The sequence below is a fragment of the Geotrypetes seraphini genome, chromosome 14, assembly GCF_902459505.1.
Source record: "Geotrypetes seraphini chromosome 14, aGeoSer1.1, whole genome shotgun sequence".
Classification (NCBI taxonomy): domain Eukaryota; kingdom Metazoa; phylum Chordata; class Amphibia; order Gymnophiona; family Dermophiidae; genus Geotrypetes; species Geotrypetes seraphini.
This window is the reverse complement of record NC_047097.1, coordinates 76,815,274-76,842,147: the sequence shown is the minus strand read 5'-3', so window position 1 is coordinate 76,842,147 and position 26,874 is coordinate 76,815,274. Positions and strand designations below refer to the sequence as shown.

The 26,874-nt window shown below is 43.5% G+C and overlaps 1 protein-coding gene across 5 annotated transcripts in view; it reads right to left on the bottom strand.

The window, feature by feature from the left end:
* ARNT2 (aryl hydrocarbon receptor nuclear translocator 2) overlaps positions 1-26,874 on the bottom strand; it is a 247,304-nt gene that overhangs the window by 179,823 nt on the left and 40,607 nt on the right. For all 5 annotated transcript variants that reach the window (XM_033920572.1, XM_033920576.1, XM_033920573.1 and 2 more), the window contains 2 exons: positions 18,544-18,757; positions 4,307-4,520 (listed from right to left, as the gene is read on the bottom strand). In XM_033920572.1, coding sequence (XP_033776463.1) covers positions 4,307-4,520; positions 18,544-18,757 — 428 coding nt within the window. The remainder of the gene's footprint in view (positions 1-4,306; positions 4,521-18,543; positions 18,758-26,874) is intronic.

Sequence of the window (26,874 nt, the reverse complement as noted above, 5' to 3'; positions counted from 1 at the left end):
TTGATCTACTCTATCTTTGCAATATATTTGGAACCTGGTCCCATTGATTGTCCTTCTACCAAGTCTCCAAGATCACTATTATCATTCAGTGCTATATACTCATAAGAACATAAGAATAGCCTTACTCTTTCTCAACAGGGGCAGAGATTCTACTCCCGTTACTTCTTGATATCCAAGAAGACCAGAGGACTGAGACCCATTCTGGATCTCAGAGCTCTCAACAAATTTCTAGTAAGAGAAAAATTCAGGATGCTATCTCTCGCCCTGCTATATCCTCTCCTCAATCAAAACGACTGGCTATGCTCCCTAGATCTCAAGGAAGCCTACACACATATTCCTATTCATCCAGCTTCCAGGAAATATCTCTGTTTTCAAATCAATTGCTGTCATTACCAATACAAGGTACTTCCCTTCGGCCTGGCATCTTCTTCCAGAGTCTTCACAAAGTGCCTAATTATGGTGACCACTTTTCTCCGATTGCATGGTCTTCAAGCCTTTCCTTACCTGGATGACTGGTTAATCAAAGCTGTGGCCTCTCAAGAAGAGCTTCAAGCAACTTCTCAGACCGTATCTTTTCTTCAGGTTCTCGGATTCGAAGTCAACTTCCCCAAATCACATCTCATTCCGACTCAACGTCTACAATTCATTGGGGCAATCCTCGACACTATTCTCATGAGAGCATTTCTTCCATCAGATCGTCTTCAGACTCTCATCCATCTGTGTCAGCAATTACTTCCTCTTCAAACCATCTCTGCCAAACACATGATGGTTCTTCTAGGTTACATGGCTTCGACAGTTCATGTCATGCCACTGGCAAGACTACATCTTTGGACTCCTCAATGGACTCTCGCTTTGCAGTGGTATCCAGCGACAGATCGTCTTCTCAACATATTTATGTGACATCATCTCTTCTGCAGTCGCTTCACTGGTGGATGACCTCTTCCAATCTATCCAGAGGTCTCCTTTTCCATTTACCCCCTCATCACAAGATCATCACAACGGACGCATCTCCTTATGCCTGGGGGGCTCATATGGACGATCTGCAGACTCACGGGTTTTGGACTGCCAGGAAGCGGAAATTTCACATCAATTTCTTAGAACTCAGAGCAATGTTTTATGCCCTCAAGGCTTTTCATCATCTTCTTTGCCCTCAGGTCCTCCTCCTTTGCACGAACAATCAAGTAGCAAGGAGGCACGGGCTCTCTCCTGTTGTACCAGGAAGCCCCAAAAAATCTGGACTTGGGCAACAGCTCGCAATCTGTTCTTGAAGGTGGTCTACATTCAAGGGGAGAATTTACTAGCAGACAACCTCAGCAGAATTCTTTAACTTCATGAATGGACTCTCAACTCTGCAACTCTCCAGTCCATCTTTGCTCAATGGGGCACTCCTCAAGTGGACTTGTTTGCGAATCCTCACAATCACAAGCTGCCCAAGTTTTGTTCCAGACTTTACTCTCCTCTCTGCCTGGCAGCAGATGACTTTCTCCTGGATTGGACGGGTCTGTTTCTATATGCATTCCCTCCTCTTCCTCTCATGTTGTGAACCTTATTCAAGGTCAAGAGGGAAGCAGCCACCATGATTCTCATTGCTCCACGGTGCCCCAGACAACATTGGTTCTCCCTTCTTCAACTCAGCTCCAGGGAGCCCATGCCTCTTCCAATATTTCCTACTCAGAATCAAGAATCGCTTCTACATTCCAACCTGTAATCTCTACACCTACTAAAGTCCCAGTGACTCACCTAGATCCCTATCAGCAGTTCTATGGCAGGGCCTAGCAAACAAATGATACAATTTCTGCTGGATCTACCTTTTTTCCTTTTAAAAAAATCTAAATATTCCCAATAAATCTAGGTAGCAGCTTCTGTGGTATAATCTCCAACTACAGATTAAGCCTTAAGATGCTTTCTGGTCTGGCTATGTAAAATAAAATAAACCTTGCTTGCAGTATGAAAGACAATAATTTGAAGAGTTTTAAGCAGAAAAAGAAAAGGAGGGAAGGATTGGGGAGGTTGGTGGAGTTATGTGGGGGATGGGGGCTAGGTTAGAAGACAGAAGAGTTGAACATATTGTGGTGATTAGTCATTGATTCTTCTCTTTTCCTTTTGTTTTGTTTTTTCTTGTTAGCACACTAAAGGGGGGAGGGAGTTGGGAATAATTTATACATAATATGTTAAAATATGCTATATAATATGTGTGTTTATTCTTACTGAAAATGTGAGAAAGGATGGGTGGTTGGGGGGGTTATTGTATCACTATAATATTATGTGGTAGAGATTAATGTGCTATTGTGAAATAACTTGTATAGTATATTCTTTTGTGCACTTGCTGTTCAATTTGAAAATGAATAAAGAAATAAAAAAAAAAAAGAAGACAGAAGAGTTACACCACACTATAGACAAACAGTTCTTAAAGTTAATTCCCAATAATTAAATAAATAATAAGCCTATGTTCAGTTCTAGAGAAACAATCAACAGTTTTTAAGTCCTTAAGCTACTTCCTGTAGTCTAGAGCTTATATAAGTTCTGCTCGAGGCTCTGTCTTATACTCCTTATTGATAGGAAGTGCTTCTTCCACCTGTCTGATAAAATTAGTAAATGACAGACTTTCAGGAGGTGACCTTTCACAGTTTGAATCCCACAAAGGTGATGGTTTGGATAGGCTAGGGTGAGCTTCAGTGGCGACTCCAATGGTTGGAGCCTGGGGACAGTGGCAGGTAGACTTCTAGGGTCTGTGGCCCAGAAGAAACAAACAAACAAAAAAGACAATTCAATCATGAAATTGTAATGCATGTAGTTACAGGGTAGGCTGAATGGACAGTTCAGATCTTTATCTGCTGTCATTTACTATGTTACTATGACTTTTGATGAGGGGTTGGAAGATATGGATAGGAATTCCATAAGACTATCCAGATCTGCAGACAAGTCACTGGAAGAGTGTGGTGACAGGTATGAGTCATATTCCTCAATGTCAGCTCTTGCAGATGTAGATTGAGGAGAGCATCAAGAATGGGATGATGAAAGTTGAGTTGAGGCTGGTGGGCTATGCTCCCTGGAAGATGCCTGTGACCTGGGTCTCCTTGACAAGATGCTCAATGTCTGGGAGTCTGAGAATGATGCCCCAATGTACTTTGTGGGTGGTGCCTGAACAGGGCTGAGACTGGATGTGTCGATGTAGTAGGTGCATAGGGCGTATCCCAGCCAATTCTTTCTGCAATAGTGCTTGAAGCTGTTTTTGCAAAGATGGCACCAGTACTAATATTGGTAAGGGTACACCAGGTGCTGGCTGCATTGGGTGTTGAGGCGTTGGTGGCCTTGATGTTGAGCAATGATAAGCCATCTGTGCGTTGACACTTAGAATGTATCTATGGAGATAATGCTTGAGACGATGCCAATGCATGCTTCGAGAAGGAGACATATTTATGCTTCTTAGCTTTCTTACAAGGTTCCCCCAACAACGGTAGCACAAAAGATGAAGAGGTATAATGGATTGTTGAAGCAGTGCCGGATTCAATGCTGGAGTAGTAAGTGACTGTGTGTCAACATCAGGGTCTACAGCCATATTCGATGTTCCTGAAATTGTACCAAAAAGTTTCTCGAATTGCAACTTCCTGGCTTTAAGCAACTTCTACATACAAGAACAGAGCATACTTGAAATATTTCGATGATCACACCAATTATGTGGGTCTTTAACTGAAATGGTCCTTTGGTATCGAGTGTACCGCTTGAAGTCGTTAGGAGCCTTGGACATCGATGAAAAAAACACCGACATGAAGTCAATGGGGTCTATGGCCCGGGGAGGTCAAGTAGGTGCAATACTGAAAACTCATTGATGTTCCCAGCCTGAGAACAGGCTGATACGAGCCCGAAGGCCCAAAATGTGAATTTGGTGAAAAACGAAAAATGTTTTAACCAAACAGTAGGGGAAGTAAAGAAAAATAAAACTATGCCTAAAATGAGTAGAACAAAGAATGGGAAGGTACATAAAAAGAGAATAAATTTGATATGCTTAGAGAGACTCTAAATCACAGCAGCTCAACTCCACAGAAAATTGAAAATTGCAGATCCTGAAAGCCGATGTCAGGTGGGAAAGTACCAGCACATGCGCAATATGGGTGGTCTTAAAGTTGTAAAGTGACAGTAATGTCTGTGCCGGGCTCCATGGATGATGTCACTCACATGTGAGAATATAATGCCTGCTTGTCCTTGGAGAAAAAATAAGTACCTGTATATAATATATAAACCGCTTTTAATAGTAAGTGCAGAAAGGTTTCCCCTTTCTGTGACCCTTAGTGTTTCATAATCTGACCTGTCATTGAATTTTCTGACGTGCACAGCTGCTCCCTCAGTTTTTCCACATCATCCGGATGTACTTGTTCATATAGAGTACTCCCAAACCATTCTGACTGTGGCTGGTTCAGCACTGGAGTTACTGAATCTGATACATATATCACTCTCCCTGTCTCAGCTGCCACCACAAAGAGGAAGCCATCAGCAGCTTCAAGTATCAGGTGCTTCAGTTCCTTAGAATAAAAAGGCAACATTATTAGTGAGGAACAAAATGTAAATTGGATAAATTTCAAGACCAAAATTGTTGGTGGGCAGAATGAAAAAAAAAACAGAAGGAAAAAAAATGCAGAAGCAGCAGAATATTACTTTGTTATGCACAAAAAAATATTTTCAAATCAATTTTCTTGCATAACAGGCATTTCGTACAAAGAGAAAAATTAAAGCAGATTAAGACCATATGGCTATCCAGTCTGCTCATCTATACTATCTACCACTCCTTCTCCCCTAGAATTCAGATACAGTTTTCATCTCCGTCACCTGCAACGAGAGGCTATTGCATGAATTCACCACCCTTTCTGTGAAGAAGTATTTTGCTTGTATTAATCAGATGTCTGAATCTGCCTCTGTTACTTAGGCGAGGTCCAATGCAATAATCTGCACTATTCTTGCTTCAGAGTAGGTGCCAATGCAAGTAGCTACTTCCCCTTGGGTAACTTTATAAAGCCACTTAGGTGTCTAAATTGCCTTTATAAAACAGCTCTAAGAGATGCTTATGTGCCTTATTAGCCTAGACACCCTGTTATAAAATCACCCTTCCCACAGGCGCTTTGAGAAATGGCTCCTCATAATACACAACATTACAAAAGTTATTTTAGGCAGCTTCTGCTTCTTGTACACGTAAAACCAAATAAATCTAAATAAATATATTTACAAGGCAGTTTGTAAGGGAGGATATTCTCCCTCATTTTATGATACTAGCACACACAAGGACGTGCCATTTGCATGCTAAAATGGTAGAATACTAGCAATTACACTGGGTAAGTGCTATGTAGGCATTCTGTACTATGATATCATTTACATGCACAATTCGCTTAGCATGTAAATGCAAGGGGAACATACACATGAGAAGAGCACAGGCAGGACACAGATACTATAAGCTCCATGATAAAGTATTACATTTGGTACATGCATTTACACCTACTGATTACAGAATTTGCAATCAACACACTGCAATTAGACACCCAGCTATAAAATTGTGCGGCCATGTTTTGGAGAGCCATTTTCAAAAAGCGGCGTCAGCTTTTGGCGCCAAAAAAAAAAAAGGCGACTGGTCCAGGTGTGCCGGTCAGTGTCAGAGACTGCCGGTCAGTGTCAGAGATGCCCATGCTCTCCACTGCATCACAACACCCCTTCCCTGCAGTGGCAGCGAACCCAATCCCCCCTCCGGAACGGGGGCAACACCATCCCCCTGCAGCATGTGACAAACCCAGGTCCGTTTCGGGTTTTGGCCAAAACAAACCCGAATCCGTACCGGGTTTTGCCCCAGTGATCAGGAGTATTCACAGTGCACCTAGATGCAGGAGGGCTGATCAGGTGACCTGCCAATTGATTGATGAAGCTGACTTCTGCTCTGATTCTGACATGTAGGTAGAAGAGACAGGGCAGGATAAGATTAAGAGAAAAATCCTACACTCCATGCAGACCTGTCACTGTCAGAAAGCTTATTCAGTTTGAACAGCCTGTTAAAATCAGGGCTAGGGAGAAACCTGCCTGTAATAGCAGGAAGCAAGCCGGTGTGTGGAAAACCCTTCCCCCCCACCTTCTCAGAGGGGGAGTGGTTATCCACAGGATATAACGAGGCACAGGGGACATATGAGGGGGAGAGAGGAGAGACGGGAGAAGGGGAAGCTGAGAGGAGGGAGTCTCTCACAGGCTGTCCCATGCTGAGGCAGATGAGTTACCTCCTGTCTGGGACACTGGAGTACAGCCAGAAGGAGAAGCCATGGAGGGGCAGGAAAGCTGTGTAGGAGCTGACACTCTGCCAACACCCATGGAGACCCAGTAAGCCTAAGATTGGGATTTAATTTCTTTATGCTGCAAGCTTGTCTCTTACCCGTTTGAAGCCAGTGAAGCTCTCCTGGGAAGCCACATTTTTTGAGGTTTTCTGTAAAGCAGGAATGTGTGTGTTTTCTGACAAACCATTTTGAATGTATTTCCTGTATGATGATTCAGCTGGGAAATCTCGATGGTCCTGCACAGCTGTGCCTGATTGCTACAGCAACGTTTAGAGGGAAACGTTTGCTTGATTTTGAACTCTGAATAATGCTGTGATTCTTATGTGTTCTGGACTGTTGGATAAAAGCATTACTTATCTGATTATTATTGCTCTGGTGAAGAGAACTGTATTTCTTGACTGATTAAAGTCCAGAAGCAGGGGACTGTACACAAGGCAGTGCTGACCCAGATTCAACTGCCTAATTATATTATTGTGAACCTTGGTATTTCATGCAATATCAGTCCATCTTGAACTACAAGGCTGTTGCCTATATTTTTTTGATTTATTCAACCAGTGGTTGAAATAAAGTTTATTTTTGCTTTGCCATTTCTGACTAAGATGCCTTTATACTTTGCATGCTGATAAGTTTAGAATGTGCCTGTTCTAAAGACCTGAAGGATCCCTTAGTGGAAAGGGACACGTCGGGTTTCAGCTTTGTTCACATTCCCAGGTGCTCGCTGCACCTTACAGGAGCCCGGGTTGTGACAATTTGGTATCAGGAGTAGGATTTGGTACCTCCTTCAGGCGAAGAAAGGCATAGCAAGGTGGGAAATTTTTTTTTTTTTTTTTTTTTTTGTTCTTCTGGATTTTCAACTGTGGATTAATGTTGCCGGAGGAAAAGTTTGTTGGACTAAACTTCTGGAAGTGATTGCTGAACTGGGAGTTAGAAGTCCTCAGGACAGCGTTTTGGAGCCTGCAGAGGAGCAGCTGGATCAACAGCGGAGGAATCCACAGCAGTGCAGTGCAGGAGAGTGTTCCAGGAGTGGAGCCGGTGACCAGACGATCCCTGGAGTTTCCAGTGGAACCAGAGGGGGCCGGGAGGTCCTGGAAGAAGGGCGGTGCACCCTGTAAGGAGCACAGAGGCGAAGACTCACCAGTACTGCGATCCAGGATGGAGTCTTCAGCATTTGTGGCAGTGGCAGCGGAGTGTCACAGGCAGAACGAGGAGCTGAAGAAGGTGATAGACGCCAATCAAGGTCTGTGGAAGGCGAGCCAAGAAGCAGCAGAGTGGCACCACAAGGACTTTGTACATGTAATGGAGGCACAGGCACAAATGATGGGACGGCTTTTGCAAGTGTTAGAGGCGTACATGGACGCCCAAAGTAGGGTAAATATTGTGAGACCTGCTTTTAGAGCACACCCACCCACACCCATCCCGATACACACATCTGGGGATATAGGACCCAGTGGGAAAAGATTTGCTAGAACCCAGGGTAACACCCAGAGGAAATTTACACCTAATACAGGGGTGCAATGTTTCAAGTGTGGGGGAAGAGGACACCGACAGTGGGAATGCAGGCAGAGGAGAGACTGTACCATAACAACTGAGGTAAGGAGGAGCCCTCAGGGGGGTTATGTGCAGAAGGTATGGGTACAAAACAAAGCAGTGACTGCCTTACTAGACACAGGGGCGGAACAGAGTGCTATGGCCAGTGACCTGTGGCAACAGATAAAAGGTGACATCTCTGAAAGCACTAGCCTTAAGGAAGTTGAGATAGGATGTGTCCACGGTGATAAAAAGAAATACCCGGTGCGGATAGTGAATGTGAAGAGTGAAGGGGCAGCGGTATCATTGCAAGTGGCCCTAGTACACAACCTACCTTATGCCCTGATATTAGGTCAGGATTGGCTAAGAACCCAGGGAGGAGAGTTCCAAGTAGCCGGCCATAATAATATAAGCATACAGGCGGGTAGCCAAATATTAGGGGCATGGACCAAAAGAAAGCAGAATTACCCGAGGAGAGTACGGAGAGGCTGGCAGCCGACATTAAGATGGGTATCAATGTCTGATAAAGCCAAGGCCCCTACTAGAGCTTATGAGCGCGCAGCAGGTTATGACATATATGCAGCTCAAGAGGTAGAGGTGCCCACTCAGGGGAGAGCAGTAGTATGCACTGACATACAGGTATCACCACCCCCAGGCTCCTATATAAGACTTGCCTCACGGTCAGGTTTGGCAGCGAAGAAGGCTATAGAAGTGGCAGCTGGGGTGATTGATCCCGATTACCGGGGTAATGTTGGAGTAATATTGGTGAATCATGGGTCGGAGCCCTATTGGGTCCGACAGGGGGATTGCATTGCTCAGATGATATGTGAGCGGATCTGGCCAGCAAAATTGCAACAGTGGGTACACTTGCCAGTAACAGGCAGGGGTGCTAAAGGCTTTGGCTCATCCGATAGGGCAATTCCCGCAGAGCAAGGTAAGCAGGAACAGCTACCAGGAGAGGCTCAGCAGGGAGTTAGGATAGGACAGAATGGCAGTCAAGAACATAAGATACAGGGAAGTGTCCCAGAAACAATTACACTACATGAACCTCAAAGGAAGGGCAGAGCAGGTATGGAGGAAGTCCTCAAACAAGAACTGAGGGAGTTGAGGGAACAATTAAAGTCCCTGAGGGAGGAAAAGAAACAAGAAATGTACGATCATACACAACAGTCAGCAGAAACCTTTAATAAAGCCCTGACGGAGATGGCTGGGCAACTCTCCCAAATAGGCAAACAGGTAGTTGATAACCAACATCAGCAAGAAGAACTGGGAAAAATCTTAGAAACCCTATCGGGGAAATGGAAGGATAGGGAAGGAGAAAATAATAAATGGGGTGAACAGAAACAAGTACTAGATGCCCAAGTAGAACAACAGAAGTTGCAGCTTGATAAAATGGAGAATACACTAAAAGAAATTCAAACCCAAGTAGGGAGGAGTAAAAAGGAAAGGTTGAACGAGAGGGCTGAGGCTGTTGCAGCCCTAGCCCAGCGGGTGGAAGGGGTAGAAGTTCTGGATCAAAGAGAGATGGAGCCTACCCAAACACCAGTGCTACATTGGCCTGAAGATTTTCAGGACCCTCCTGCCATTACACAGGACCTTGAGAAGGACTGTAGGAATTCTAGGTTAAGTGAGGAGGCTGAAATGAATAGGGTAGAGGAAGATCTATCCCTACCGGACCCAATGATGTTAGGAGAGGAGGTGAGACTCTCTCCCCAGAAGTGGGCACAATTTTTCCCTCACTTGTGTCCCGGTCAGCTCGGAGGGAGTTTACAGGGACCTGAAGCCACTCAGTCCTCAGGTAAAAAAACTAGAAATAAGAAACGTCATTGATTATTGCGCATCCCAGAGAATACAGGAGGTCCTTCATCTTTAAGCAGGAGTCAGCTTTTAAGTGTGGGGGAATGTGACAAACCCAGGTCCGTTTCGGGTTTTGGCCAAAACAAACCCGAATCCGTACCGGGTTTTGCCCCAGTGATCAGGAGTATTCACAGTGCACCTAGATGCAGGAGGGCTGATCAGGTGACCTGCCAATTGATTGATGAAGCTGACTTCTGCTCTGATTCTGACATGTAGGTAGAAGAGACAGGGCAGGATAAGATTAAGAGAAAAATCCTACACTCCATGCAGACCTGTCACTGTCAGAAAGCTTATTCAGTTTGAACAGCCTGTTAAAATCAGGGCTAGGGAGAAACCTGCCTGTAATAGCAGGAAGCAAGCCGGTGTGTGGAAAACCCTTCCCCCCCACCTTCTCAGAGGGGGAGTGGTTATCCACAGGATATAACGAGGCACAGGGGACATATGAGGGGGAGAGAGGAGAGACGGGAGAAGGGGAAGCTGAGAGGAGGGAGTCTCTCACAGGCTGTCCCATGCTGAGGCAGATGAGTTACCTCCTGTCTGGGACACTGGAGTACAGCCAGAAGGAGAAGCCATGGAGGGGCAGGAAAGCTGTGTAGGAGCTGACACTCTGCCAACACCCATGGAGACCCAGTAAGCCTAAGATTGGGATTTAATTTCTTTATGCTGCAAGCTTGTCTCTTACCCGTTTGAAGCCAGTGAAGCTCTCCTGGGAAGCCACATTTTTTGAGGTTTTCTGTAAAGCAGGAATGTGTGTGTTTTCTGACAAACCATTTTGAATGTATTTCCTGTATGATGATTCAGCTGGGAAATCTCGATGGTCCTGCACAGCTGTGCCTGATTGCTACAGCAACGTTTAGAGGGAAACGTTTGCTTGATTTTGAACTCTGAATAATGCTGTGATTCTTATGTGTTCTGGACTGTTGGATAAAAGCATTACTTATCTGATTATTATTGCTCTGGTGAAGAGAACTGTATTTCTTGACTGATTAAAGTCCAGAAGCAGGGGACTGTACACAAGGCAGTGCTGACCCAGATTCAACTGCCTAATTATATTATTGTGAACCTTGGTATTTCATGCAATATCAGTCCATCTTGAACTACAAGGCTGTTGCCTATATTTTTTTGATTTATTCAACCAGTGGTTGAAATAAAGTTTATTTTTGCTTTGCCATTTCTGACTAAGATGCCTTTATACTTTGCATGCTGATAAGTTTAGAATGTGCCTGTTCTAAAGACCTGAAGGATCCCTTAGTGGAAAGGGACACGTCGGGTTTCAGCTTTGTTCACATTCCCAGGTGCTCGCTGCGCCTTACAGGAGCCCGGGTTGTGACAAGCAGGAGAGATGCCCACTCTCTCCTGCTGCCCTAAAATCCCCGCCACGACCAGCCCTTACAGCAGGAGAGATGCCCAATCTCCCTGCTGCACTATAATCCCTGCCGTGACCTGACTGCCCCCCCTGCAGCAGAAGAGATGCCCACTCTCTCCTGCTGCACTAAAATCCTCACCGCAACCTGACCACCTCCCCTGCAGCTTATTTAATTTAAAAAGCTTTTCTGGATTTAACAGTTATTGGTAGCTAGGTTCTAGCAGTGGTCTTTGAACTGGGAACCAGGAGTAGCATTGAGATCTAAACAGTAGACTCAATTACAATTTCTGGTGGAACTCATTATGTCACATATATAAAATGGAAAGAGCAATAGCTATACAACAAGGAAGCTATAAGAAATTTAATAAAATTTGGGAGCCATTAACTTCTTATTGTAATGAGTAAACATCATTTTCTATTGTAGTATACACTGTCTAATGATTGGGGGGAGGGGGAGGTATATTTTACATTTTTCTTATTGGGGAAATAATAGAGGAATAATGGGAGGGGAGGGTGGTAATTTTATGTATTGTAAGATAAATCAGAAAGATTGTCAAGTGATGTGTTTAATTGTATTGTTTTATAGTTTGTGCACTTGATGTAAGATTGAAAACGAATAAAGAATTTGAGATCTAAACTTTTTTTTGAATCTTTCCTATTATGTTATGGCGTCCTTTTCCACAGCCTACGTACAGGCGGAGGATGACTCAGGACGGTGGACAGAGGTCTCTGTGCAGACTGAGGCCATCCCCCAGCAGTACACTACAGTCTCCAAAGACAGAAGAGGTGGGCCAGCTAGACGGAGACATCTCGGGGCTCAAGGGTTTCTCGTACGAAGAGAGACTGAACAAATTGCAGCTCTACACTCTCGAGGAACATAGGGAGAGGGGAGACATGATCGAAACATTTAAGTACCTCACGGGACGTGTCGAAGTGGAAGATGATATTTTCTTTCTCAATGGACCCTCGGCCACAAGAGGGCACCTGCTCAAACTCAGGGGCGGAAAATTTCATGGCGACACCAGAAAGTATTTCTTCACAGAGAGAGTGGTTGATCATTGGAACAAGCTTCCAGTGCAGGTGATCGAGGCAGACAGCGTGCCAGACTTTAAGAATAAATGGGATACCCATGTGGGATCCCTACGAGGGTCAAGATAAGGAAATTGGGTCATTAGGGCATAGACAGGGGGTGGGTAAGCAGAGTGGGCAGACTTGATGGTCTGTAGCCCTTTTCTGCCGTCATCTTCTATGTTTCTATATCTTACAGGAACTGAGGAGCCTAAGGGAGGAGGTGAAGCGCTTGAGAAGCATCCAGGAAGACGAGGCCTTCATCGACGGAGTCATGAAGGAGCTATCCCAAATCACCAAGCAGGCGCAAGACAAGACCATCCTCGAGACGCCCAAACCGACCAAACCTACAGCTTTGAAACCAACGATTGGGGTACAGGAAGAGGCTGCAGACGCTGACTCCTGTCAGCTGATAACCTCCTCCACAGGCAAGCACAGAAGACCTTCCTCTTTTTCTGTTTCTTTTTCTTGCAAACAGGGCAGTTTTACATCAACCCCACAAATCACCTTGAGGAACAGATTCCAGCTTTTACAGGAAGGAACTGCCAATGAGGTACAGGAAGATGTCCAACAGATGGCTCCAGTTCCGCGGACAACAAATCAGCTCCCCCCGAAGAAGCACAGAGTGGTAGTCATTGGGGACTCCCTGTTGAGGGGCACCGAGGGACCAATTTGCAGACCGGATATGCAATCAAGAGAGGTTTGCTGTCTATCAGGAGCCAGGTCCGAGATGTCACCGCCTGCCTAGATAGACTTATCAAGCCCCAAGACCACTTTTCCATGCTTCTCATTCACGTTGGAACGAACGACACTGCCAGGAACACCCCGAAGAATATACCTGAAGACTGGAGCCCTGAGTGAGAAGCTGAGGCGGATGGGAGCGCAGGTGGTCTTCTCCTCGATCCTCCCAGTGAGAGGTAAGGAAAAAGCCAGGGAAAAATGTATCCAGAGGACAAACGAGTGGCTACATGGATGGTGCAAGGAGATGAACTTCGGATTCCTAAACCATGGAGAGGCACTGCAGGGACTACAGGGACCAGACGGACTCCACCTGACCAGAAGGGGTAAGAACGTCTTTGGACACCGACTAGCCCGCCTGCTTCGTAGTGCTTTAAATTAGATAAGTTGGGGGAAGGTACCCACTCACGTACTGGCGGGGTAAGGAACCATCCTGGCGAGGTAAGTTGCAACTCCATTTCTGAGTCTGAGGTAAGTACACACATTGAAAACAATACTATAGGAGTCACACTAACTCAGGTGGGAAATTCTCCACAGGGACTTAGCAAACATAAGGTATGGAGGGCTATGTACATTAATGCACACAGTTTAGGCAATAAAATTCTGGAATTGGAGACGGAAATAAGGAATGCCGACCTAGACGTGGTGGCGATATCTGAGACTTGGTTCACGGATTCACATGGGTAGGATATGGCTATACCGGGATACAACTTACTTCGTCGAGACAGAGGGCAAATTATGAGGAGGGGTAGCACTATATACTAAAGAGGACATCAAAGTTACCAGAATCGCAGATGTCAAATACACCGAGGAATCCCTCTGGGTGAACCTGGCCAGGGGAAATAATAATAATAACTTTATTCTTCTATACCGCCACAATCTTACGACTTCTAGGCGGCTTACAATCAAGAGTGCTGGACATTCAGCGAAATACAATAAGTAGATATTCAGAGGAAATACAGAGATCGGAGACCTCAGGAGGCAATAGTATAGAAATACAATTTGCTGAGCGAAAATGTAATATGTACATTTTAGTAGGTAATGTCCGACAGGACCTGTTGGGGATAAATAGCAACGTAAAGTTACGATAAGATGAAGATAACAGATTATATTTATAACAGTGCTGTAAGTTCAGATGGAATAGGGAGGGGGGAGGGAGAGGGAGAGCGGGTCAATTATTTAGGTATTTCTGGAACAGGTATGTTTTTAGGCGTTTCCTGAATTCCCCGTATGTAGTGGCGAAAGCAGTTGGTCTAGGTCTTTGCCCCATAGGACTACTTGGTGATAGAGAAGGTGTTCGTGGTGTTTTTTTCATTTTGCAGCCTCTAACTGGAGGGGAAATGAGTTTTGGGGGGGTGTTTCTCTTGAGTTTGTTATTAGAAAATGCGAAAAGGTCCGTTATGTACTTGGGGGAAATGACAAATACCTGTATCTTGGTGTAGTATACAGACCTCCAAGACAACAGGAAGACAAGGATATAGAATTAATCGAAGACATAGAGAACATCACTTTGTGTGGGGACACAGTATTGTTAGGGGACTTCAATATGCCTGATGCAGATTGGAACAAACTTTCCGCTACGATTGGAACAAACTTTCCGCTACGACCAGCGGCAGCAGAAGGCTATTAACCTCCATAAAGGGAGCACGACTCAAACAAACGGTATTGGAGCCCACTAGGGATCAGACAATACTGGACCTGGTACTCACCAAAAGAGAAAGCGTCACAGAGGTTTTGGTAGGCGATTCATTGGCCTCCAGTGACCACAACATGGTATGGTTCAACCTCAGGAAAGGTTTCACTAGATCAAGCACAGCAACAAAGGTCCTCAACTTTCGGGGCACTGACTTCAAACGCATGGGAGATTTTGTCCATCGGGCGCTGCAAAACCAAGCTGAAACCGATAATGTAGAGGTAATATGGTCAACTCTGAAATCTACCCTACACGAAGCAACTAACTGCTATATAAAAACAGTAAGCAAACGGCGGAGAAACAATAAACCTCGGTGGTTCACTGCGGAGATCTTGGACCTCGTTAAAAAGAAGAAAAAAGCATTTATCTCCTGCAAACAATCAGGAAAAAGGGAGACAAAAGAAGACTATCTGGCCAAGTCTAAAGCTGTCAAAACAGCAGTCAGAGAGGCCAAACTCCGAATGGAAGAGAATCTAGCAAAGAACATTAAGAAGGGGGATAAATCCTTCTTCAGGTATATTAGTGACAGAAAAAGAAACACAGATGGGATAGTACGCCTTAGGAAACCAGATGGGAATTATGTAGAATTGGATTCCGTCTTTACCTGCGAAGTGCCGGGGTCCGGTCCACAGTTGCAGACAAGGGAAAGCTCGGAAGACCCATTTCGAAATTTCGAGTTTACGCCCAGCAGCGTCTACTGTGAACTATCAAGACTCAAAGTGAACAAAGCCATGGGACCAGACAATCTACACCCCAGGGTGCTTAGAGAGTTGAGTGATGTCCTGGCGGAACCGTTATCCACGCTCTTCAATCTTTTCCTAAGTACAGGAAGAGTCCAGTTGGACTGGAAAACAGCTAACGTCATTCCACTCCACAAAAAGGGATGCAGGACGGAGGCTGCGAATTACATACCGGTGAGTCTCACATCAATAGTGATTTCTAAATTAGACTACTGTAATGCTCTCTTTAAGGGGATACCACTAAACGAAATTAAACGTCTTCAAATTATCCAGAACGTATCCATTAAATTCATCACTAAGTCTAGAAAATTTGATCATGTTACACCCCTTTTAATAAATGCACATTGGCTTCCAGTTATCCATCGGATAACATATAAACTTTGTTTGCTTGTTTTTAAGTCTCTTCTCTACAAGACTCCAGCATTCATATTTAAACTTCTAATACCATATCATCCAAGCAGAATCTTGAGATCTAATGAGCAAAATTTTTGACCATTCCTTCACTTAAGGTTATTAATACTAGAAGGCAGTTTATCTTTTCGGTAACTGCTCCTCAGACTTGGAACGCTCTCCCAATTTACTTACGAAATGAGCAGGACTTAGGAAAATTTAAAAGTAATCTAAAAACATTTCTTTTTAAAGATGCTTTTAATATTTAATTTAACAATTCTTAAACCAGCGATTTTATTTTATTTTATTATGTTCTGTGGTTATTTGTTTCCCTACTGTACTTTTCCTTTGTTTTGCTTTTCTTTATTAATTGTATTTCAAACCCCTATCTTACCTTATGTAATGAGTATAATGTATTAGTTATCTACCCAATGTCATTATTTAAAGTTTGTACTGTTTTGTCTCTATTTGATTATATTTTAATCTGTTCATCGCTTAGAATTTGATTAAGCGATCAATCAAGAAAAATATTAAACTTGAAACACTAATCAAACATAAATTAGATACGATCCTGAACAAGGAGAATCTACGTGATACCCATCAACATGGATTTACAAAGGGAAGGTCCTGCCAATCCAATCTAATCAGCTTCTTTGACTGGGTAACAAGAAAGCTGGATATGGGGGAGTCCCTGGACGTCGTGTACTTGGACTTCAGTAAAGCTTTTGATAGCGTCCCACACTGCAGGTTATTGAGCAAGATGAGTTTGATGGGATTAGGTGAAACATTAACTGCATGGGTCAAAGACTGGCTAAGCGGTAGGTGGTTAACGGTACCCTCTCCAAAATGTCGGAGGTGATTAGTGGAGTGCCGCAGGGCTCAGTCTTGGGACCTGGCTCAGGGGCTTCAAGGTCAAATAACATTATTCGCCGATAACGCCAAACTAAGCAACATAGTAGGCAAAAGCCCATTGCCTGACAGTATGACACGGGACCTACTCTTACTGGAACATTGGTCCTCGACTTGGCAACTAAGCTTCAATGCCAAAAAGTGGAAGGTCATGCTCCTTGGCAGCGGAAATCCATACAGAACTTACACCCTAAATGGTGAGACCTTAGCTAGGACTGCAGCAGAACGAGACTTAGGAGTGATCATTAGTGAAGACATGAAAACTGCCAATCAAGTGGAGAAGGCTTCATCAAAGACTAGACAAATGATGGGTTGTATCCGTAGCTGTCAGCCGGAAACCCGAAATCATCATGCCGTTATACAGATCCATGGTGAGACCTCATTTGGAATATTGTGTACAATTCTGGAAGCCACATTACCAAAAAGATGTGCTGAGAGCTGAATCGGTTCAGCGAACGGCCACCAGGATGGTCTCAGGACTCAAAGATCTCCCGTATGAGGAACGGCTGAGTAAATTGCAGCTATACTCACTCGAGGAATGCAGAGAGAGGGGAGACATGATTGAGACGTTCAAATCACGGGCCATATCGAGGTGGAAGATGATATCTTTTTTCTTAAAGGACCCACGGCCACAAGAGGGCATCCGCTGAAAATCAGGGGCGGGAAATTTCATGGCGACACCAGGAAGTATTTCTTCACTGAAAGGGTGGTTGATCATTGCAATGATCTTCCACTGCAGGTAATTGAGGCCAGCAGCGTGCCAGATTTTAAGAAAAAATGGGATAGGCATGTGGGATCTCTTAGTGGAAGAAGTTAGGGGGGTGGGTCATTAGAGTGGTCAGACTTGATGGGCCATGGCCCTTTTCTGCCATCATTTTCTATGTTTCTATGTTTCTATTCTGCATTTTAAATGTAACCCGCTTGTACGGACTTTGTGCCCTTAAGCAGATAAGCAAATGAAACAAACCCGAACCTGAACTGAGAACGGATAGCTCTCATACTATAGGTCTTTGCAATTGTATTGAGTCTTTTCAATTTTTATTGTCATTATATCACTAAATAAATTTTGGTTACTTCCCCTTAAAAATAATTTATGGCTCATTTTTAAGCATGCTTTTGAATTCCCTTAAGATTGGGTCAAGTAAAAGTCATGTGCTCATAGGGGTTGGGATATGGGGGCAAAAGGATTTTGGAGGAGTAGGGCGAATATGATTCTACAGAAAGAAGATGATTTAAAAATTGGTAATTGTTGTGGCTTGTTACTTTTCAACTCATGAATTACTGTATCACTATGGTTGTGTGCTTCATTATTTTTGGAAAAACCACCTTTACTTAAATGCATTTTCTCATAAAGCTGATGTTTGTACTTGGCATGAAAGAATGCATTCAGCTCTTCTCCAGATTCATTAGCCTCCTTTTCTCTGGGATGACATCAACAGACAAGAGACCCTTCAAAAAAGACATATATTCGTAAACTTTTCCTGAATAAATCCTTAAGACAGGCAATTTACTGAAACATTGCCATGTCAGGTTTTTAACAGCTTTGGTTTCCTTGAACAGCTAATTCTTTGAAATTAGCGCTACTTTTACTAAGGTGCGCTAACAATTAGTGTACACAAGATGCTAAAATGGGCTTCTTAGTTAGTACACTTTAGTAAAAGGAGCCCTTTTGCTACTGCTTTCCTTGCTACATATTTAAGCATGCCAAATAAAACTGGCTCCTACACACTTAGTTAGGGGCATCCAAATCTGCTTCTTAATCTGGCTGCTAACTCCCTGCTGATACCCCCACTAGACAACTTCTTCCTCTACATACACTCCCTACCACTAGGTTGCTGCAGCATGATGCTGGCCCCAGCCCCTTGCACGCCACAGCCCCATGCCACCTTTCACATTAATCCATCCCCATATGTAAATTAGAAATTACCAGACAGAAAATACAGAGAGAGGCACCTGTTCTGTCAAAAAGGAAGGTTTATAAGCTCCATCAGTGGATTTATTTCCTGTCCCTCTCATGGATTTCATGTGTGAGACAGCCATGCGGAGAATTGTCAGTTTGTCAGGCTTGCGAGCCAACGCACTGCAGGTGGGAACCATATCAGACAGCTCTGTAATATACTGAGTCATCTTATTTCTCCGACGTCTTTCAATTTCACTGTGATTCTCCCTAAAAGAAAAATGGGACCAAGAGAAAAACACAGCACAAATGTTCACCATGACAGAGCAGTTTCCTGCATATGCACTGACAGGCAAAGAACCCAAGGCAGAAAAGTTGCCTGAATGCAAGATTTCAAAAATGGAGACCTATCACAGAATGACTCAGTACAATTACACGTTACTAGAAACTGCATGCAAATCTGGTCTACCAAGTACATGCTTTCTTTGCATTCACTATGAAACACTTATTTCCATTAACAGGACTCATTTGCATGTTCAATGTTCTGAGTATCAAGAAGAAAATATTCCAAAGTTTCTTTAATACATATTGTACAAGTACTGAGCTCAGATCTGAAAAAATAGCTATATTCTGCCAATCAGATCTATTATACAAAAAGCTCACATCACCTGATACCAAATATGAAAATGTTGATGCATAAGAGATTCAAGAGGGATTCAATTTGTATACGTCTTGAGTTTATACATTAGCAACAAGAGGCATCAAAAAGCAAATCCTCCTTTTCCCAGGAGTTGTACCAATCTATTGTGTAAACCTATATGCTGCCCATCTGAATACAATAAATGTCAAGTTTTATTATTTCTTGATATCCCAAAAATCACAGCATAACTAAGTGGCTTACAAGAAAATTAGTATCAACATACAATGAAATTAACATCATTTAAAAATAATAGTAATAATAAAAATAAAACAAAATAACATACAATGCAATGGGGACAAGGGAAGAACTCCAATTTATGATAGAAAAAAGGGGGAGAGAAACAGGCTAGTTTCTCTCCATGAGTATCTTATATTGTGTTGTTTGAAAGGTTCAATTGCCTAAGACATACGTCAAACACAAGGCCCACGGGGCAAATCCGGCCCGCAATGACTGTGTGCCTTTCAATACACCAGGGGAGTCCAATCCGCGGGCCGCAGGCAGCTGGCTTGAGGGCGATGCAGCATTTTGCTAATTGCTTCCCCCGGGTATTTATCTTCTGGCTGGCTCCCTCCTCCTCACTGCCACAGTTGTTTCTGTGCAGAAAGCCACAGCCAGCGGCTCCTCGTGTGTCCCGCAGCTCACCCGGAAGCCTTCCCTCTGACGTCACAATGTCAGAGAGAAAGCTTCCGGTTCAGGCGCAACATGCATAGGAGCCGCCACCCACGGCTTTGTGCACAGAAACAACTGCAGCAGTGAGAAGGGAGCCGGCTAGAAGGTAAACACCTGCTGGAAGGAGGCAAGTACTTGAGGCACAGAATGAAGGGAGGAAGAGGGGCATGTTGAGACTCGAGAAGGAGGGAGGGGGCATGAGCTTGGGACATAGAATGAAGGGAAGGAGGGAGGGGAGCATAAGCCATAGGATGGAAGAAAGGAGAGAGTGAGGGAAAGAGATGCTGAGGTGAGGCAGGGAATAACATCGAAAGAGCTGGCTGAGACCTTCAGAAAGAAGATTGTAGCAGCTTATAAGTCTGGGAAGGGATTTAAAAAGATCTTGAAAGAATTTGACATTAGCCATTCCACGGTCCGGAAAATAGTGTACAAATGGAGGACTTTCCAAACAACTGCCAACATGCTCAGGTCTAGCCGTCCACGCAAGTTGACCCCCAGAGCAGACCGCAAGATGCTAAAAGAAGTCTACAAAAACCCTAAAATGTCATCATGGGACCTACAGCAGGCTCTTGCTACTGTTGTAAAAGTGCATGCCTCTACAATCAGAAAGAGACAGCACAAATTAAATAGCATGGAAGGTGTGCAAAGAGGAATCCTTTGCTCTCTAAGAGAAACATCAAGGCCAGATTGAAGTTTGCCAGAGAGAATGTAGACAAATACCAGGACTACTGGAATAGTATTCTATGGACAGATGAGTCTAAAATTGAATTATGTGGACACCAGAAAAGCGGACATGTTTGGCGTACACCAAATACAGCATTCATAAGAACATAAGAATTACCGCTGCTGAGTCAGACCAGTGGTCCATCGTGCCCAGCAGTCCACTCCCATGGCGGCCCTTAGGTCAAAGACCACTGCCCTAATTGAGTCTAGCCTTACCTGCGTACGTTCCAGTTCAGCAGGAACTTGTCTAACTTTGTCTTGAATCCCTGGAGGGTGTTTTCCCCTATAACAGCCTCCGGAAGAGCATTCCAGTTTTCTACCACTCTCTGGGTGAAGAAGAACTTCCTTATGTTTGTACAGAATCTATCCCCTTTCAACTTTAGAGAGTGCCCTCTCGTTCTCCCTACCTTGGAGAGGGTGAACAATCTGTCTTTAGCCACTAAGTCTATTCCCTTCATTATCTTGAATGTTTCGATCATGCCCCCTCTCAGTCTCCTCTTTTCAAGGGAGAAGAGGCCCAGTTTCTCTAATCTCTCATTGTACGGCAACTCCTCCAGCCCCTTAACCATTTTAATCGCTCTTCTCTAGACCCTTTCGAGTAGTACTATGTCCTTCTTCATGTACAGCGACCAGTGCTGGAGAGCACGGGCCCAAGCAATGAACCCTGCGGCACTCCACTCGTGATGCTTTTCCAATCCGAGTATTGTCCATTTACCCCCACTCTCTGTTTCCAATGTGCCAACCAGTTTTTCATCCACATGAGTATTTCACCCTCGATTCCATGGCTCCCAATTTTTCGAAGTAGTCATTCATGCGGGACCTTGTCGAACGCCATCTGAAAATCTAGATATACAATGTCGACCAGGTCACCCTTGTCTATCTGCCTGTTTACTCCCTTGAAGAAGTGCAGTAAGTTAGTCAAGCAAGATCTTCCTTTGCTGAAGTCATGCTGGCTGGTCCTCATCAGACTGTGTCCATCAAGGTAATCAATGATGTGGTCCTTTATCAATGCCTCTACCATCTTTCCCGGTACCGAGGTCAGACTCACTGGTCAGTAGTTTCCCAGATCTCCCCTTGAACCTTTCTTGAAGATCGGCGTACCATTCACCACTTTCCAGTCTTCCGGAATCCTTCCTGATTTGAGAGACAGATTGGCTATTAGTTGGAGCAGTTCAGCTATAACCCCTTTCAGTTCCTTGATTACCCTCGGATGGATGCCATCTGGTCCCGGGAATTTATCGTTTTTAAGCCTATCAATCTGCTTGCATAGCTCTTCTAGACTGACCTTCAACCCTGTCAGTTTCCCGTCTTCGTTTCCTGCATATAGCCTGTCGGCTTCTGGTATATTGTATATATCCTCTTCTGGTATATTGTATATATCCTCTTTGGTATATTGTATATATCCTCTTTGGTAAATACAGATGCAAAAAATGTGTTCAGTTTGTCAGCGATGGCTTTGTCCTCCTATAGTACTCCCTTGATTCCATGGTCATCCAACAGCCCCATCGCTTCCTTCGCGGATCATTTCCCCTTAATATATCGAAAGAATGGCTTGAAGTTTTTTGCCTCCTTGGCTATTTTTTCTTCGTAGTCTCTTTTGGCCCCTCTTACCGCCTTATGGCACCTGCTTTGATGCTGTTTGTGCTTTTTCCAGTTTTTGTCCGTTTTTTACCTTTTCCATTCCTTAAAAAATAGGAGCAGTCAATATCAATAGTAGAGAATTGTTCAAAATATTGAACAAATTAACAGACACTACACAGATCCTAAAAATCCAAAATGAACGGATACCAACAGTCAACATCCTCGCTGACCACTTTAGCAAAAAAATCATTGATTTAAGAGCCTCAATATCTTCACCTTCACCCAACTTCGTTTTCCAGTTCATTCCACAGGAAAGAGAGCTCAATGTCGATATGTACTGGAATGAATTCGAACACCCTGATTGGTCTAACTTCCTCACATTATTCAATAAATACGCCAAATCAAATTGTCTTCTAGATGAATGCCCATCCCAGATCATGCAAGTTGCAGTTCCCGAATTCAAAAGGGATCTTTTTAACTGGCCAACATCCATACTTACAACTGGAATTTACCAGGAAAATATGGGTCACATTCTAATCACACCCATCCCCAAAGACCAGAAGACCTCACTCACTTTGATGTCCAATTACAGACCCATTGCGAGCACCCCCTTCTTCACCAAAATGTTAGAAGGATTGGTCAACCTGGAACTTGTAAATCACTTAGAAAAATTCAATCTCTTAAATGACTATCAATCAGGTTTTAGAAAAGGATTCAGCACTGAGACAGTCCTTGGCTCTCTCTTTAATCAACTATACAATCTCTTCAGTCATGGCACCAGCGCCCTGATCTTACAATTAGACTTTAGTAGCGCTTTTGATCTAGTGGATCATGAAATAATGCTCACGTGTCTAGAAGCAATGGGAATATTGGGAAGTGTGTGGACCTGGTTCCAAGGCTTTTTAACTAAACGATCATATCAAGTGGTCAACGATGGAAATTACTTGGAATCCTGGAAAAGTCCCTCGGGAGTCCCTCAAGGCTCCCCGCTATCTCCCACCTTGTTCAACATATATATCTCCTCCCTAGGTCACCTACTGCAATAGTTAAATCTAATATATTACATTTATGCAGATGACATCTCTATATTAATTCCAATAACAAATGTGACGAATGCCACATCCAAGCACATCTCCTTCATTATGATGGAAATTGAACAATGGACCACAAACTTTAAATTGAAACTAAACTATGAAAAAACAAAAATTTTCCTGGCTTGCCCAAAGGAAAAAATCACCACAACAACAATACAAATAAATGGTCACGACCACCCAATATTAAAAACTATAAGAATATTAGGAGTCACTCTTGATACCAAATTAACTATGACCGATCACATAAACTCGGTGACAAAAAAATGCTTCTCCACTCTTTGGAAACTGAAAACCATAAAAAAATATTTCGACCCTCTATCCTTCAGATTACTGGTTCAGTCTCTGATTCTATCCACCCTGGACTATTGTAACATCATCTACTTGGGGATATCTAAAAAACCGTAAGAAAACTGTGAATAATTTAAAACACGGCCGTCCGCTTAATATTCGGACTAAAGAAAAGTGATCACGTTAGTCCCTTTTACAAACGGCTACACTGGTTACCAATCGAAGAAATAATTCTATTCAAGTTCTCCTGCTTTTGCTATAAATTAATCTGGGGAATGGCCCCTAATTACCTCCTACCTCATTTTGAATTCTATTCCCCCATTAGATCTACCAGAAACAACAACCTGTTTGCATACCCGAAAATCGTTGGCTGCAGATATCGAACCTTCCTAGACAGAACTTTCAAGTTTCAAGCTGGTAGACAGCAATCATGGCTATGCTATTTCATCGATACCGCTAGGTTGACCTACAGCATCTTCCGGAAAGAACTAAAGACCACTTTGTTTAAGAAATTCTTGTCCTAGCCAGACACTCTCCCGCGAACATACCTTCAACATCTTATCCTGAATTTCTTCCTCACACTAGGTATCCACATTCCCTGTCTGCTAAAAATTCCCTCTTCATAACTGTATCCTGATATTTCGCTGATGTTAGAATATTTTCAATTGTAAGATGTAAAATAGTTATTTATACATTACTTGTTGGAATATTCATATTTATCTCTATCTCTACCTCTCTCTTTATATTTTTATCTTTACTTTTTATTAATTGTTTCTTCAGGTACTTTAGTTAGATTGTGAGCCTTTGGGACAGTTAGGGAAATTTCCAAGTACCTATCTTATTTATTTTTATCTATTGTATCTTTTTAATGCATCATTTTTGTAAACCGCTTAGAAATCTCACGGTTATTAGCGGTATATAAGAATTAAATTAAATTAAATTAAGTCTTCTTGTCTCTGATTGCTTCCTTCATCGCTACAGTGAGCCATGCCAGTTCCTTGTTTTTTTTCCTCTTGGATCCCTTGTTGATACGCAATATATATAGATTTTGCGCCTCAGTGACTGCGTCCTTAAAAAGGGACCATGCTTGCTCTAACACTTTTACAGTGCTTATTCTCTTCTTAATCTTCTTTCCCACCATGATTCTCATCCCTTCATAATTCCCTTTTCAGAAGTTCAGTGCCGTGGCCGTCGTTCTGGATCAATGTTTTGCCCCTGTGTCCAGGTTGAAGTGGATCACTGTTTCCCAGCATCCCTTCTACTTCTACACCTTGCGCCGGTCCTCATAGTCCATTTAGAATTAAGTCCAGAATTGCATTTCCTCTCATATTTTCCTTGACAAGTTGTTCCAGGAAGCAATCGCCTACAGCATCCACGAACTTGGTCTCCCTATTGCAGCCAGAGGTGCCTAGGTTCCAGTCTATCCCCGGATAATTGAAGTTGCCCATGATAACTGCGTAGCCTCCCTTGTAGTTGTGTTTAATCATTTCTCCATCAGTTTCTTCGGACTGCCCTGGGGGTCAGTAGTAGATGCCAATCTTTGTTTCCGTTCCATTTGTGCCCGGTATATTGGTCCATAGAGACTCTACCTTATTTTTCATTTCTCTCTGTAGACTCGATTCCCTCTTTCATGTATAGGGCAATACCCCCACCTTTTTGTCCTACTCTGTCTCTGCGGTATAGCTGGTATCTCGATAGCACAGTGCATTTTCCATGATGCTGATGATGTCAAGGTTATCTTTGTGCCATAGCTTCCAATTCTACCATCTTATTCCTTAGGCTCCTTGGGTTCGTGTACATACACTTGAGTTTGCAGCCTGTTGCTTTCTTGCATTTCCTTCCCTCATACCAACTGTGAAGCATGGAGGTGGACATATTATGGTTTGGGGATGCTTTGCTGCAACAGGACCTGGCCAGCTCACCATCATAGAATCCACTATGAATTCTACCATGTATCAGAGGGTGCTTGAGGAACATGCGAGACCATCTGTAAGAAAATTAAAGCTGAGCGGAACTGAACTCTGCAACACGACAATGACACAAAACATACCAGTAAATCCATCAAGGACTGGCTATAAGCTAAGAAATGGAGAGCCCTGGAGTGGCCGAGTCAAAACCCTGATATTAATCCCATTGAGATGCTGTGAGGTGATTTGAAATGGGCTGTACATGCAAGAAACCGCTCAAACATCACACAGCTGAAAGAATTCTGCATTGAGGAGTGGGCCAAACTTTCCTCAGACCAATGTCAAAGATTGGTAAATGGTTACAAGAAGTAACTCACTGCACTTATTTCAGCCAAAGGGTTAACACTAGCTATTAGTGTGTCCTAATTTATTCCTTAGAAACATGGAAACATGATGGCAGGTAAAGGCCAAATGATCCATCTAGTCTGCCCATCTGCAGTAACCATTATCTCTTTAAGAGATCCCACATGCCTATCCCAGGCCCTCTTGAATTCAGACACAGTCTCTGTCTCCACCTCCTCTTCTAAGAGACTATTCCACACATTCCTTAGTTATAATACACATTTTTGTGGATATCTTTTGTTTCATGAATAAATCAAGGAAAATTTTTGTTTACCTGCAATTACATCAGTTTCTTTTCCAGAGATAAATAAAAAAAGATATGACATCAATATGTGAACATTTCTTAAGAAAGAACTGAATATTTCATGGGGTGTCCTAATTTTCTCACATGACTGTATGCACACAATATAATAACAACACATAATGGTTAACCACAAAATTAAACTACACAACCATCCACAAAAAATCTTCAGTACAAATGTGTTTTCTACTCCATGTTTACCTTTCTAGCAGTAAAAATTTGGAATGACAGTGTTCTCCCTAGCGCCTTTTAGCCGGGTGCTCCGCCTGGCTAATTTGGATGACTGCCTGGCTGCCATCTGTCGCGAATCCTGCTGCCGCCGCTACTCAACATTTTTTTAAAAACCCTCTCACCGGCTTGTGGATTCCCCGGACTGACTCGGCATAGCCTGAAGAACCACCGAAAGATCAATGTTTGACTCCCATCTGACTTTTTTTTTTAAACACCAGCAAGCGATTTGAACCCGTGCTTTGAGGCTCTAACGGCTTCCCTTCTCTTCCCTATGAAACCGGAAGTTACGTCCCGAGGGGAGGGGAGGGAAGAGAAGGGAAGCTGGCACGGACAGTGGTACCATTAGAGTCCCGGAGCATGAGTTTGCTACAGGCTAAAGCAGGAGATAGGTCAGCAACGGAGGGAAGCTTATAATTTGCTGCTCTTGCTTGCTTCGGGCCTTTCTCGCTGCTGGGTCCTGCCTACTTTCTGTTTCCGTGAAGGCAGAACCT